The 12,719-nt window shown below is 37.6% G+C and overlaps 2 protein-coding genes across 2 annotated transcripts in view; one reads left to right on the top strand and one right to left on the bottom strand.

Annotated features, from left to right (window-relative positions):
- LOC128256756 (mitogen-activated protein kinase kinase kinase kinase 5) overlaps positions 1 to 11,132 on the bottom strand; it is a 53,817-nt gene extending 42,685 nt beyond the window's left edge. Inside the window, 1 exon segment of the mRNA XM_052987313.1 lies at positions 10,101 to 11,132. Within this exon segment, the coding sequence (XP_052843273.1) occupies positions 10,101 to 10,226 (126 nt within the window). The 5' untranslated portion in view covers positions 10,227 to 11,132.
- LOC128256765 (zinc finger protein 33A) overlaps positions 1 to 12,719 on the top strand; it is a 181,192-nt gene that overhangs the window by 106,699 nt on the left and 61,774 nt on the right. The window lies entirely within an intron of this gene.

The raw sequence follows: 12,719 nt of genomic DNA, 5'->3' as shown, positions 1-12,719 counted from the left end.
CCCCCGGCCTCCCTTAACATCATCAAAGAAAAAAGTCTAAAAAGTATTTTCTTTGAATAAAAAAAAAAACAGACACAGAGAACGCCGACGAAAGTAAAATATTTATAAAATAGCAAAACTTTAAATTAAGTATTTTTCCAGACCCCCAGAAGACTTCTGCCCTGCCCCTTTGTCCTCTCCTTCGATTTAATGAAGCGCATTTCCCTGGCGCAAACTTTGAACTTGAGGCAAACAATGTTCATTATGGACCCATGGAAAACTCAATCCAACGGAGGGAAAGAGGGAAATGGGAAACCCCCTCGATGGTCGCAGGCAAAGGCACATAAATTATTGATGAGGCAAAAGCGTTGCTAAAGACTTTTTATTTGACTTGAAGTTTCCTTTGGCTCATTTCACTTCTTGTCTGCTGCTTATTCTTTATTTTATTTTCTTTTTTCTTTCCTTTCCGCCTTGTTCTTTGCTGTTGCTATTGTGATTTCTAGCTCTTAGTGACTACTTCATTTTTATCATATTTTTTCTCGCATTTATATATTTACCAACTTTACCCTATCATTTATTTTGCAACTTTTTTCCTTTTCTGTTCTTTCTGTTCTTTATGGTATTGCTTTTTATGGTTCTTATTCTTGGGCTTTGACTTGTTTGTCAATTTGGCCAGCAAATGTGTTACCCATCATACACATTCCCCCCAAAAGACCCCCTCTATGCCCCATTAATGGCTGTTCCCAGTTGTTTTCCACTTCTGTTTTACTTTTGACGCACATTATAAAAAAGCTGAGAGCGAACAACAAAAAAGTAAATACCGAAACTTGGGTCTTAAGACAAACTCCATTAACTAATTGCTATAACACACATACAGAGAAAACTTAATTCAAACGTTAATATATGTTTCATCACAGCTTAGGATTAAATGCAAATTGTATGCTGTACAGTTTATGGAAATACACAAACTGCACTGCTTTCAGTACAAAAACAACCTCCATCCATTTTTCAAGAGTAAACAATTTTATTATGAAACTGTTATAGTATTTCTGTTCGTGTAAAATCAACTCAGAAGTTTTACACACATATGGAAACCCTAAGAGCATTTATCGTTCTGTTTCTATAATTCTGCCTTCCCCTTACATCAGGAAAAAAAACTTTATTTCAAGCGCAATTACATATTACGCTTAATTGTGTTTCTGTGTCTACTACTCTTATTCCCATTCCCTGTCTCCCTCTATCTTCCATTTCAAGTTTGTCAACAATTTCGTCACGCTTCTGGATCGGCTCCTTTTCTCTCCTTCTCTCTGCGGCCTGTCATAATAATTTTAATAATTCCGTCATGTCTCCCTCAATTAAAGTCAGTTTAGTGTTGTGCGGTTTACGCTCAACCCAGAATTTCTCCGCCGCACTTTGTTTTCTCTATCCACCGCACCACTTTGGGATTTCGTCACTCATTAATTATGCTCGGTGCCTGCAAAGCTCTCGCAGTTTATGCAAATTACTTTAAGGTTTATCATTATTTTTTTTGTTTATTTTGATTATTTTGTCAACTGCTTGGGCGACCCTCCTCCAGCATCCTGGTCGTTATCATTATTATGACCTTGCTGCCTTATGGGAATTATGAGTGGATGCGGTTTATCTTGAGCCTCTGATGAGAGATGAACTCGAAATTCCCTAATTAGACCCACAGCTGCTAGGCAACTGGAGAGTCTTTCGAATCGATGGCTTAGTGCCCTTATGATTGCACCACCCACACCACCAAGGCTTTTCCCCTGTTTTGAGTTTGGCGGTGGTTTTTGCACTTTTCCGGAACCACAAGTACTGCTTTTACTCACCGTAAATTGGAATTACACATTTTAATGAGAATTAGTTTGGGCTGCTAACTTTTCCGACTCCCGCAGCAACTTTCGACTGCTAATGGAATTATGCAAAGAAACAAAAACACCAAACAGCAGGTCAACTTTGGTTGTATCCTACAACCTCCACTTGTTAAGTAGCTCATTTTACTTGCATAATTCTACAAGTTTTTAATCATCTGTCGCTGCCCGCAGGGAGCACACCAAATGCGGGAAAGTTAACTTTTCCAAGTGCAAAAAATTGAATGCAAATTTAGGTGCCAAAGATTTCATCTGAAGTTGTTCACAGCAACAGCAGCAACAATTGCCACTTGCCAGGGGATTGTTATTTTTAGCCCCTACACAAAGAACAATTCAATTTGTTTTTCTTTCGGAACTGTTTGATGCAACAAATTGCATTTAAAACTTATATTAAAATAATCAACAAACGAATACAATACCTGGCAATATATTCACCAAACTGTTTATAAATTTCCAATTAAAATAACATGTTTTAAATATCAACATAACAAAATAATACATTTAGTTCCCATTAAATCAGCTTATGTGGTGATGCCAAAAATGTGATAAAAAAGAAACTGGTATGTAATAATATTGTTAATTTGATTTCCACTGTGTGGCAGTCCATTGAACTTTGTGAAACGCCAAAGGCGAGAAGGGGAAAATGTGATGACATTCATCGCGACATCGATAGCTCTCTTTTTCATCTTTCAGCTTGACTTTTAAGTTTCAGTTTCAGTTGTTTTTTTAGCTGCCACTGCAACTTTGAAACTCTTTGGCGGCTGCGCAGCGCTGGCAGTTACAAGAAAATGTGTGTAGGCTGCTGCCACGCCCACTAGGCTCAAGTTTATGACGGCATGCGTGAAATATTCACCCGTTTTATTTCTGCCTCAATTTATTCTTACTTAGCTTCTTATACAAGTTGGATGTTTGGACGCCGCTGATGATGATTTTAATATGGCAAACTCTGACGTTGCAAGGATGAGCGGGGAGCTAGAGCGGCAAGGAGAAGTTATAATGAAGGACAAAGTTTTTGGCAGCCGCACACACACTCGAGCCCATATGCACATGTGCATGTACATACAGGCTAAGTACATACAAACTTAGGAGGGGATAGCTGCAGGACTGTAGAAGGGCGCCCGGCTAAATCCTTTTCGAAATTGGCCAAATAACGAGCTAGAAATGTTGTAAACACTTCACCCGGCTCTGACCATTCTCCAAGTTTTTCCACCTCCCTGGCATATATCCAATTGATGGGACTGCGCTCAAGACTTTTCCATCGGATAAAGCGAAGAATGAGTGAAGAAGCTGCTCAATATTCAAGGAAAATGTCAAACGGAAATGAGCAAGGAAATGAAAAGAAAAACTAAAGAAACCGCAGGATGGCGAGATATCTTCTCAACTGGAGGGACATTTGGAGCAAGATGAATGGTGACATTTAGACGTTGCACAGGCTCCAGGGTCAAACACAAAATCAAAGGGCATGCAGAAAAAAGAATACCTATAGTATTACAGGAGTCAGCATTTTTTTTAAAACGACAAACAAAATAAAGGATTCAATAACATCAGTATTCAAATCCGCAATGAGTTTCCTCCTTAAAATTGGCTAAGCCAAAATAACTCTTTTAAGATGGTGCAATTTAATTTTAATAATCATTTTCTGGTCAAGTTTTCGAGAAAGTTTTCCTCCGTGCAGCCAAGACAGGGAGCAAAAATGGCACGGTTAAAGGAAGGGCAGTGGGAAAATTAGCCAGCAGCAGCTGCCACTTCCTAGGCCCAGTGCCAGAGACAAGCCTTGGTGTTTCTCCTTTTCCTGGACAAGTGACAAGTTCCAAAACAGCAAAGACCAGGAAAAAGCATTCGCCCCATGGCCACACCCACAACAGACAAGAGTCTCCCTACGACTGACCCTTTCCCAACGTTAAACAACCTCCTTTTTTTACCCACACCCATCGCAAGCCCAACTTTAAACACGGCAAAGAAGAGTATAAAAAACAAAACAAAAAATATTCCGATTTAGAGTTGGATTCCCTTTTATTTTGTGCTTTTTTATTTGACTTCGGGGACGTCTGCTGATGTCGGTGAAAAGTGGGCGAGGGATCCATGCAATATTTCTGATATGTTTTAAAGCGAAAGGATACTAGAGAGCGGGTGAGTGGGGATGTGGCTGCCCCAACAGACAGTCCCAATATTTGCACAACTGGGATTTCTGGGTTTTGCGGGGAACGAAAAAAAAGGGACGAATTTAGGGTTCCCTGGAGTTGGGTTTTTATTTAAATTTCGTGCATTTGAGTTGATTTGGCAAGTGGATTAGTTTAGGCATGAAAGGATACCAGATAAGTGCGGGAAGCGAAGAGGAGCAAAGGGGTTTTCGTCTGGTCTGCTGGTTCTACTGGGACATTACAGGAAAAACAGACGAGTGGGCGAGGAGTGGTAGGGGCCAGAACACGTGTCCCCATTGGCACTGTTCCTGCTAATTGCGCCAAATTGTTGCTGTTCCTGGTCCTATTTCAGATCCGGTTTCCTAATTCTCCCGCACACCATTAACCGTGTTGGGCTCTAAGTCAATTAAGTTACCTTTCACGTCCACCTCCGCACATAAACAACCCAATTGAAAATGGCAATCATTAACAAAATTGAGAAACTTGAGTTGCAGCAGTTTCATACATTCTATCGGTATTACCTGTTTTAAAATTTTGAAACTCTTTCTTTTCTTTGTATGTGTAAGATCCCTTTTTTTATTTAAAAAAAAAAAGTGATTTTAGATTTAAATTTGAAAATAAAACGAAAAAAATTTTTACAGCCGTGGACTCTTATTATAATGCTTACAGTTTTATTATAGGAAACTTTGGCGAAAAAAGGAATTGAAGCTTGGTAGTTTTATTTGGTTCTACTTCAAAAATGCCGAAAGTACAAATTTAAGCTAAGTAATTTTCCCAAGATGTTTTTTAATTTTAATTTAGTTTAGTTTCAATAACTGTTTTTGAATAATATGTTATAAATAAAACATTTATTCTTAAGGCTGGAGGACTAAATTAGTTAAAGTAAACTAGATAGAGTAAAGGATAAATGGCTTGTGTAAACTATCTGCGATAATGGTCTTATAATACCCCCAATTTAAAGCATCATTCGCTCTCGGTGTCGCAATCAATATCTGCGTATGTCCGAAAGTCAATGAACAGGCTAATGAGCGAACATGGAATACATTTCGCTATAGTATCCGGAGTTAACTCGATTTTACTGGCCAACATAGAGCTCTGGTTGTAAGCATTTTTGTTGCGATTTTTGTTTTGGCCAAGGGGAGTGGATAGCTAGGATATAATAACAGGAGCAGGAGGGTTAAGGCGTGGGTTTGGAAGAGTGAGACAGAATGCAGCCGCAAGCCAACAAAGCATTGCAACAGTCGGCGGGCGGAACTGCCCTCTAAGTACCCCCAGCGTTACTCATTTTCCATCCACAACATTTCCCAGTAACTCCCCCTTACCCCTTTCCCCTTTCCAGTCCGTTGAAGACGTGCAAATTATTGCCACGTCGGAATTGGGTCAACATGGCGACCCTTTGCACTACCCTTCCCCTTAGCCGACACTGCTACCGCCTGGCTTTCCCGGTGCTCAACCCCCGCTAACAACCCAATCGTCACTTGTTTTGTTCTGGCGCTTTGTTGTTGCTAAATTAAGGGTTGCCAATGCCACCTAACTCTGTCTACATCTACACACTGCGAGAAAGTCCCTGAAAATTGGGGACATTTTCAAGAAGAAAATCAGAAATAGTTCTTAAAAAAGAAAATATTGAAACTATTAAAAACAAAGCCAATTTCATACCGCTGTCAATATAAATAACGAATCTAAAATTAAGAATACATAATCTTTGAAATGATTTAATCAAAATCAAAAAAAATTTTAATGCATGAAAACATTTTTAATATTGGTTATTCTAAAAATGTACATTTACTTTAGGTTTAAGAACCTTTTTTAAAAAGTCAGTGTATATATTTTTAAATTGTCCCAAAAGTGACAAATAAAACATTTGTTCTTAAGGCTGGAGGAATAAATTAGCCTTCTGAATAAAATGTAGACTTATCTTAAATCTTGGCCTTCATAACAACCCTACTTAGGATATTAAATCTATTAAGTTCCGAATGTGATTTCCTTCAAGTGGATCTTTGTTTTTCCTGTCAGGAAAAGTTCTGCGTTGTGTGCGTTTCGCCATTTAGCATTTAAATGCGGCGATGGCGTTGAAATTGTCTCCCTGCTGGTTGTTTGCTTTCCGCCCATTGGCGGTGGGCGTGTCAAGATCCATTTGCATATTACCCCCACCAGGGCCACCAAAATCCAGAGGATCCTTGCGTTTTTCCTTTTACCAAATGGGGGGGGAAAAACCCTTTGACATTTTCTATTTGCCTTGGCTGCTGGTTTTGCTTTGTTTTCCCTGTCGCCTAGTTCAAGGCAAACATTTTTCGGCTAGTCTTGGTTCCAATTTCTTTTCGCCCACTCTTTTTCGTCCTCTTTTGGGCTTTGTTTCTATGCTTTATGTTTGTTGTGTTGGGCTTTTAGCGCAAATGATTTGGCTGTGATTCGGGTTTTGTTTTGTACAAAACTCAGTTGAGAAACAATGAAAAATGGCAACATTTTCGGTAAAGGAAGAGGGCGGCGGCGTGCAGCTGAGCTTTATGTTTAGCAGCAATTGCAATTGCACTTTGTGTGAAAACCGAAACCAAACAAGCAGCAAATCAGCAAACATAAACACACACTCTCAGACAGACAAAACGCATAGAGCCACGCCCACATACATGCGTTGCCTACGTGACCTCCTTAGGCGCCCACCGCCTCCTTGGCCACCCCGCAAGCCTCCACTCGCCTTTCTTCCCACCACTTTACTTGGACTGCTTCAAATTCACTTCACTTCGTTCTTTTCTCTAGTAATTTTCTTTTACCTCCTACCCCACATAAAATAACCACCCAGCCACCTACTCTCGTTGAGGGCTTTGCGCCAATTTTTTCATGTTTTCATGCGTGTTGCGTGCACAACAATAACAAAGGCTAAAAACAAAAACAAAATAAAAACCAGCAACAACAATGACGAGGATGATTGTTAAAGTGTGGCAGGCACCAACAACTACAATGGGCAACATTGTATGGCGGAGTCAAGTGCCTGGCAAAGGCAATCACACACACACACACACATATACACACACAGAGATACGAAACGCACACAGGCAAATGTACGCATAAAATATGTATGCGCCTATGCACTAGTATTTGTGCCAGTTTTCATTGCATAACGCTAGGTAACCTGGCACTTTTCCTTTTGTGCGCCTGAAAAGCCCAGAGTTCACTTATTCCATATTTCTTTTATTTTCTTTTCCCCACTTGCGTTTCGCTCTCGAATTTCCGGTAATGAAAACTCCGTGCAACAGCCCCTTACCCTCACTCCGTATACCCCAAGTTTTCCCATCCTGAGTTTTCACACCCACCTTGTGAGGTACCAATTGTTTTACTTCTAGATTTCCTGCAGAGTAATAAAAAATTAAAGCATAATATGAAGGTATTTATTTGAAAAGGCGAGACAATCACAAAGATGTTGGCTAATTTGACTAAAAGCGCTTATAAAAATCTTTTACTACTAATTTCATTAATTACTTGTAAAAAAACGGATAAGTCTGTCCAGAAATACAGCTTTATCCAATCTTGCTGGCGCTCCTGGGTAAAGCATTTTATACAACATTCAAAAAAACAAAGAAACTTTAAAACTTATACCAAAAAAATGTTACACATTTATTTATGATAGAAGAATATGACTAAAAGAATTCTTAATAAACTGTAGTTCTAAATAGTAATCCCATGTACAAGTAATGACAGTTCAGTAAATTAAACTCGAAATAAACACGTAATACCCTAAATGAATCACTAGACTCAAAAAATACCCGAAAAGATATGTTTGATAGGAAGAAAACCAAAGGATTCATTTGGTTGTGTGCTGTGTAAAACTATTTTTTTCCACACGTTCATTTTGAATAATTTGATAATTATAATGGTTTTGATTTACACTTTTTTAAAAACCGCCGTCCAAATTTTCTCTAAGTGTTACTTTATTTTTCTGCTGTTGCACTCACTTTTTGGATCATTGTGTCACTAATAAGAATCAATGAGTAAGTGGCCTATACGGGAACACATGAGAGAAGTGAAGTAAAGCAAATTGGAGCAGTGGAAACCCAATTCCATTCATAATAGCCTGTCAACAGGGCGTATTATTGTTCATTTCGCTGTTATTATTTCTATTGTAAACTGATATCGCAAAACAAGTTGCAAAAAAGGGGGAAAAGAGAGCAAAACGATGATTATTTGATTGCCCTGCACTTCAAGCGCTCGATATGTAATTATGGTTTACCCAAAACTTTGTGTAAACAAAGTGGCAAACCGAACTGGGAATTATCCCAAAACCAATTGTTTTCCATTTGCGAACTTTTGTAAACAGAAACGGAATGCCATCGCCTTCCCGCTAGTTGTGTGGCATCATAAATTCTCCTGTCAACCAAATACCTCGATGAAAATAAATAAAGCCGACGTAAAAAGTCGCTCCCTCAACAGAACGAAAGAGTAGAAATGGAATGGTGGATTGAAACCGAAACCAAGGGCTTTGGACTTATAGCATGACGCATCCCATGGATGGAACAGAGAAAAGATACAGAACAGAACCAGACTGTAGGAAAAGACAATCAGATGGCAAAATGAGTGGAGGGCCCAAACCAGATGTGGGCAAACATAAATAAATAACACATTCGAAACTAATCCCCATAATCAATGCAAGCGCGTGGCTGCTTATCGGATAAATTGAAGAGAGGGGAATGAATCAATTCCAATATCAGACAACTGCCATTTCACTGAGCAAAAAACACAAAGTCAATGGCTTTAGGAATTTTCAGCTCACTTTACATTTGGTCCCCATAAAACCATTTTGTTTGGTTTTAAAAACATTAACATGCGCCACGCAAAACAACCAATTAAAAATAAATTCAAACCAAACAAAGCAAAAACTGGACATTAATATTTGGAACAAAATGGACTTGTATATTACAGTTTTTTTTATTTGTTTTATTGTTCATAATGAAACAAAGCTTGGTCTTTTAATAAATCGATTAAAATAAATCTTTAAATCGATTTAAAATTAAGTTTATTATGTTGCAATAAATTCGAATAACACCGTTTTTATGTCCAATCAAATTGAACGCAATAACTTCATTTCACATTTGGAGAATGCATAAAATAATTGAATTTTCAGCTTTGTAGCTTATTTGAGATATGTGAAATTAAATCAATTTTAATTTCGTCAAAATTAATCAAACGAAAAACGGGCATAAAGCTGAAAATTTATAGATTTCATGGAACGCAATAAATCGAATTGAGGAAACCCCCCAAACCCAAAGGCATTCCATATGGAAACAGGCAACTTAACCCATGGCCTGCAGATACGAAATCCCATAATGTCTCCCCTTATTTCCCTATAGTTCGGCCCCTGGCAACAACAATTGCATTGTGCCACGCCTTGCGCCCAAGGGCAACTTCGCTGGCGTTTCGGGGCATTTGTCATATTTCCATTCAACGGGCAGCAAAAGTAAACATGGAAGTTTGTGAGTAAAAAACTAAAATTGCGCATATTTTGTGCTTGTGGGAGAGGGGGTGAATGGGTTGTGAAGCATGCGGTGGCAAACAGATGTACAAATGAGGGTCTGAAAGCGGGTGGAGTGGGGTCGAGGGGTGCACATGCACTCTTATACTGGAACACAATATTTTTACATTCTTCATTCATGATTTAATGTTTTCTGCATTTCATTTCTAATGAAAAACAGTACAGAGTAAAAATACGTTTTTTCAAGTTCAGTAGCTACCATTATCAAATAAGCTGGGAACGATACTATAATTTTTAAATACAATTTTAAACTAAATAAATTATAAAAATTTTCACTAATAACCTTTGAAGAAATTGTAGAACACGTTTTTAAATCTGGAATTTCTTGAAATTATCAAAAAACTGTTTTGTGAAGAGCAAAAAATAAATTCACTTATTTGAGGTTTAAAATAAAGTGTACCATTCGCACATAAGCACCAACGTTCAATTTGTTCTCTGTGTAGCAGATATGCAAAAAATGCAAGGGCAAAACTACATATAAAAAGTAGGGATCCGGTAAAAAATTCTAATGCTGGTGCTATTTTTTCTTTTTGTTTTTTGTGGCGCTTTCTTTTTTGTTTGACCATGTGCACCCACCTTATAGACATCGCCGTAGGTTCCCGAGCCAATCTTCTGAATGAGCTCGTACTCGTCCTGCGGATTTCTGCGAGAGATGTCCGAGCTGAGCAGATTGGCATTGAGGTGGCTGTGGGCGGCGGCCATCTTGCCAGCTTCCGTATCCGTTTGCCGTTGCCGTTTCCGCTACCGGTTAGCCGATCAAGTCCTTTTTCTGGATCCCTCTAAAGCTGCCTCTTACTCTATCTCCCTCTTTTGCACTCTTTTCGCCGCTCTAATTGGTTTTCTTTGATTATTTTAACACTCGTAGCAGGCGGTTATTAGAGATTTTTGGGGATCAAAATGCATTTTGGTCGTTTAAAATCACACTCAATTACGTAAGGTTAACTGGACTTCGGATATACATATGTACCATATATATTTATGTAAAAATCGGATTCCGATCAGTGAATCTAGAAACGCGCACACAAAATTTAAGACTCGCGAATTATGACGCAGAAAAAAAATAAATGAACACAAAAAGGCAGCAACAACAAATGTGATAAAAAGGAGGGGTGAAGAGGCGATGGAGAAAGCGCGGGGGTGGGAGTGAGAAGGCGAGAGAACGTCTCGTTTTTTATCCCCTCTCTCGCTTGCTCCCTCTCTATTCTTTATCGCCTGCTCTTCTTTGTTTCTCAACGCTTATGCACATTAATTATTATTTATTTGAATTTATGGCGAGCACTTTTGTTTTTGCAAGTAAATTGACTAAATAAATAAATAGTTGCTGCCGAATAAAAAAACACACGCGACAACAACAACAACGCGAGGCGTGTCGCTTTGTCGCCCGACTGTGTTGTTGCTGGTTTTTATATTATAACTTAATTCCGATTTTGAATTTTTTCGAAGACTCAAACGCACCAGATAAAAACCACAAACCGTTTACATATTACACGGACACGTGAATGCGGGGCAATTTCGGACAGAAGAGAAGCAATTGGTCCTACGAACGAAAAATTTCACAAACAAATTTCGTCAACGCGCAGCCCACAAATGTTGTTTTTCTGTTAGTTCGACGTTTCGCTTACATTTCTCTGTTGGTTCGTTTTCCTTACATTTCTCTGTTAGTTCGTTTTCCTAACATTTCTCTGTTAGTTCGTCGATTTCCTAACATTTCTCTGTTAGTTTGACGTTTTTCTAACATTTCTCTGTTAATGCAACGTTTTCCTAACATCTCTCTGTTAGTTAGACGTTTGCCTAACATTTCTTTGTTAGAGGTGGATAACGTCGATGTCATCGAATTTCAAATAATTGGTTTATCAATGGAATATTCGTTGTTTATCCATCTCTAACAATATATGCATACTGTTTACTTTTCACTATATTTCTTGCACTGTTAACACAGCTGCTTAAGGGGGTATGCTGGTCTAGAAATTTAAAAAAAACATCTAAAAATTTGATCCTTAAAAGATTTTTTTTTAAATTCGAATTATTTTTGGAGACAGAGCCAATTCGTTTACGTGGCCAGGACCCCGGCCATTGGAATCCTTCCCTAATCTTAAAACGCGTTTTTCTCAAAACTATTTTTTTAAGGTGGATGACAAGATTTTTCAACTTTTAATTGAACCGCTTACCTTGAAATTTAATATACATCTTGTTTATACTACTCTATATTCCATCTGCCTCGGACTTGATTTTGATTTTGAGTATTTTTAAAATATTTGAAAAGGTCGAAAAAAATTGTTTAAAAAACAATTTTTGTTTTCAAGTCGACGCCGTTTTGTTATTAGAATTATTTTTTTTTTTTTTGTAAGTGGTCAACCCTATAACGGCATCTTTACTAATGAAGAATTTGTTTGAATTTATTTTTTATCGATCTCCACTCCACGCCTGTATTTCGTATGTATTGTTTTAAAGGTGAAAATAAATGCCCTTTTTATGATTGTTTTGCGGCGATGTAATATGTGTACTATTATACAACTTTTAGAGAAAGAGAGTCGATCTAGCCTTGTCCGCCTGCAAAATTATAAAATTATTACTTTGCTGTCTTTTAATTTTTTTTTAGTTCTTGGACACTTAGAAATGGTTAAATATTTCAGAATTACGGTTTAAATTTAATCAAAATCGGACGACTATAACATAAAACTTCCATGGGGACAACAAAAATATTCATTTTTTTTTAAATTCTTTTTGACTTATTAATAATTTGACAGTTCAAAATTACGTTTTTAGTTTTTTTTTTAAATTGGAAAACGATATCATATAGCTGCCATGAGAACTATCGAATAATTGAGCTGCAAATCCTTATAGCTTCAATGTTTTTAAAAATATACCCAAGTAAATGATAATTTTAATGTTTTCAAGAATATTTAATTTTTGTAATAGCTGCAAGGGTATATGAACTTCGGCTTGCCGAAGTTTGCTTCCTTTCTTGTTTTTAAGTAATATGAAAACGGATGGTGAGTTTGATATGCCTATGTATATCCGTAATATATATATAGACTATTTTTTTTTAAATTATAAGCTCATGATTTTACATTATGTACTTCTTACCTTCCTAACATTGAATTTCAGGATTGCTTTTAACACTAACCCACCAAACCTCATATAGTCAAACAACTCGTTTTTAACAGAAAAATGAGTCCCCAATAAGAACCAAAA

Source organism: Drosophila gunungcola (assembly GCF_025200985.1).
Source record: "Drosophila gunungcola strain Sukarami chromosome 2R unlocalized genomic scaffold, Dgunungcola_SK_2 000027F, whole genome shotgun sequence".
Lineage (NCBI taxonomy): Eukaryota > Metazoa > Arthropoda > Insecta > Diptera > Drosophilidae > Drosophila > Drosophila gunungcola.
This window is presented reverse-complemented; position numbering and strand designations above follow the sequence as displayed.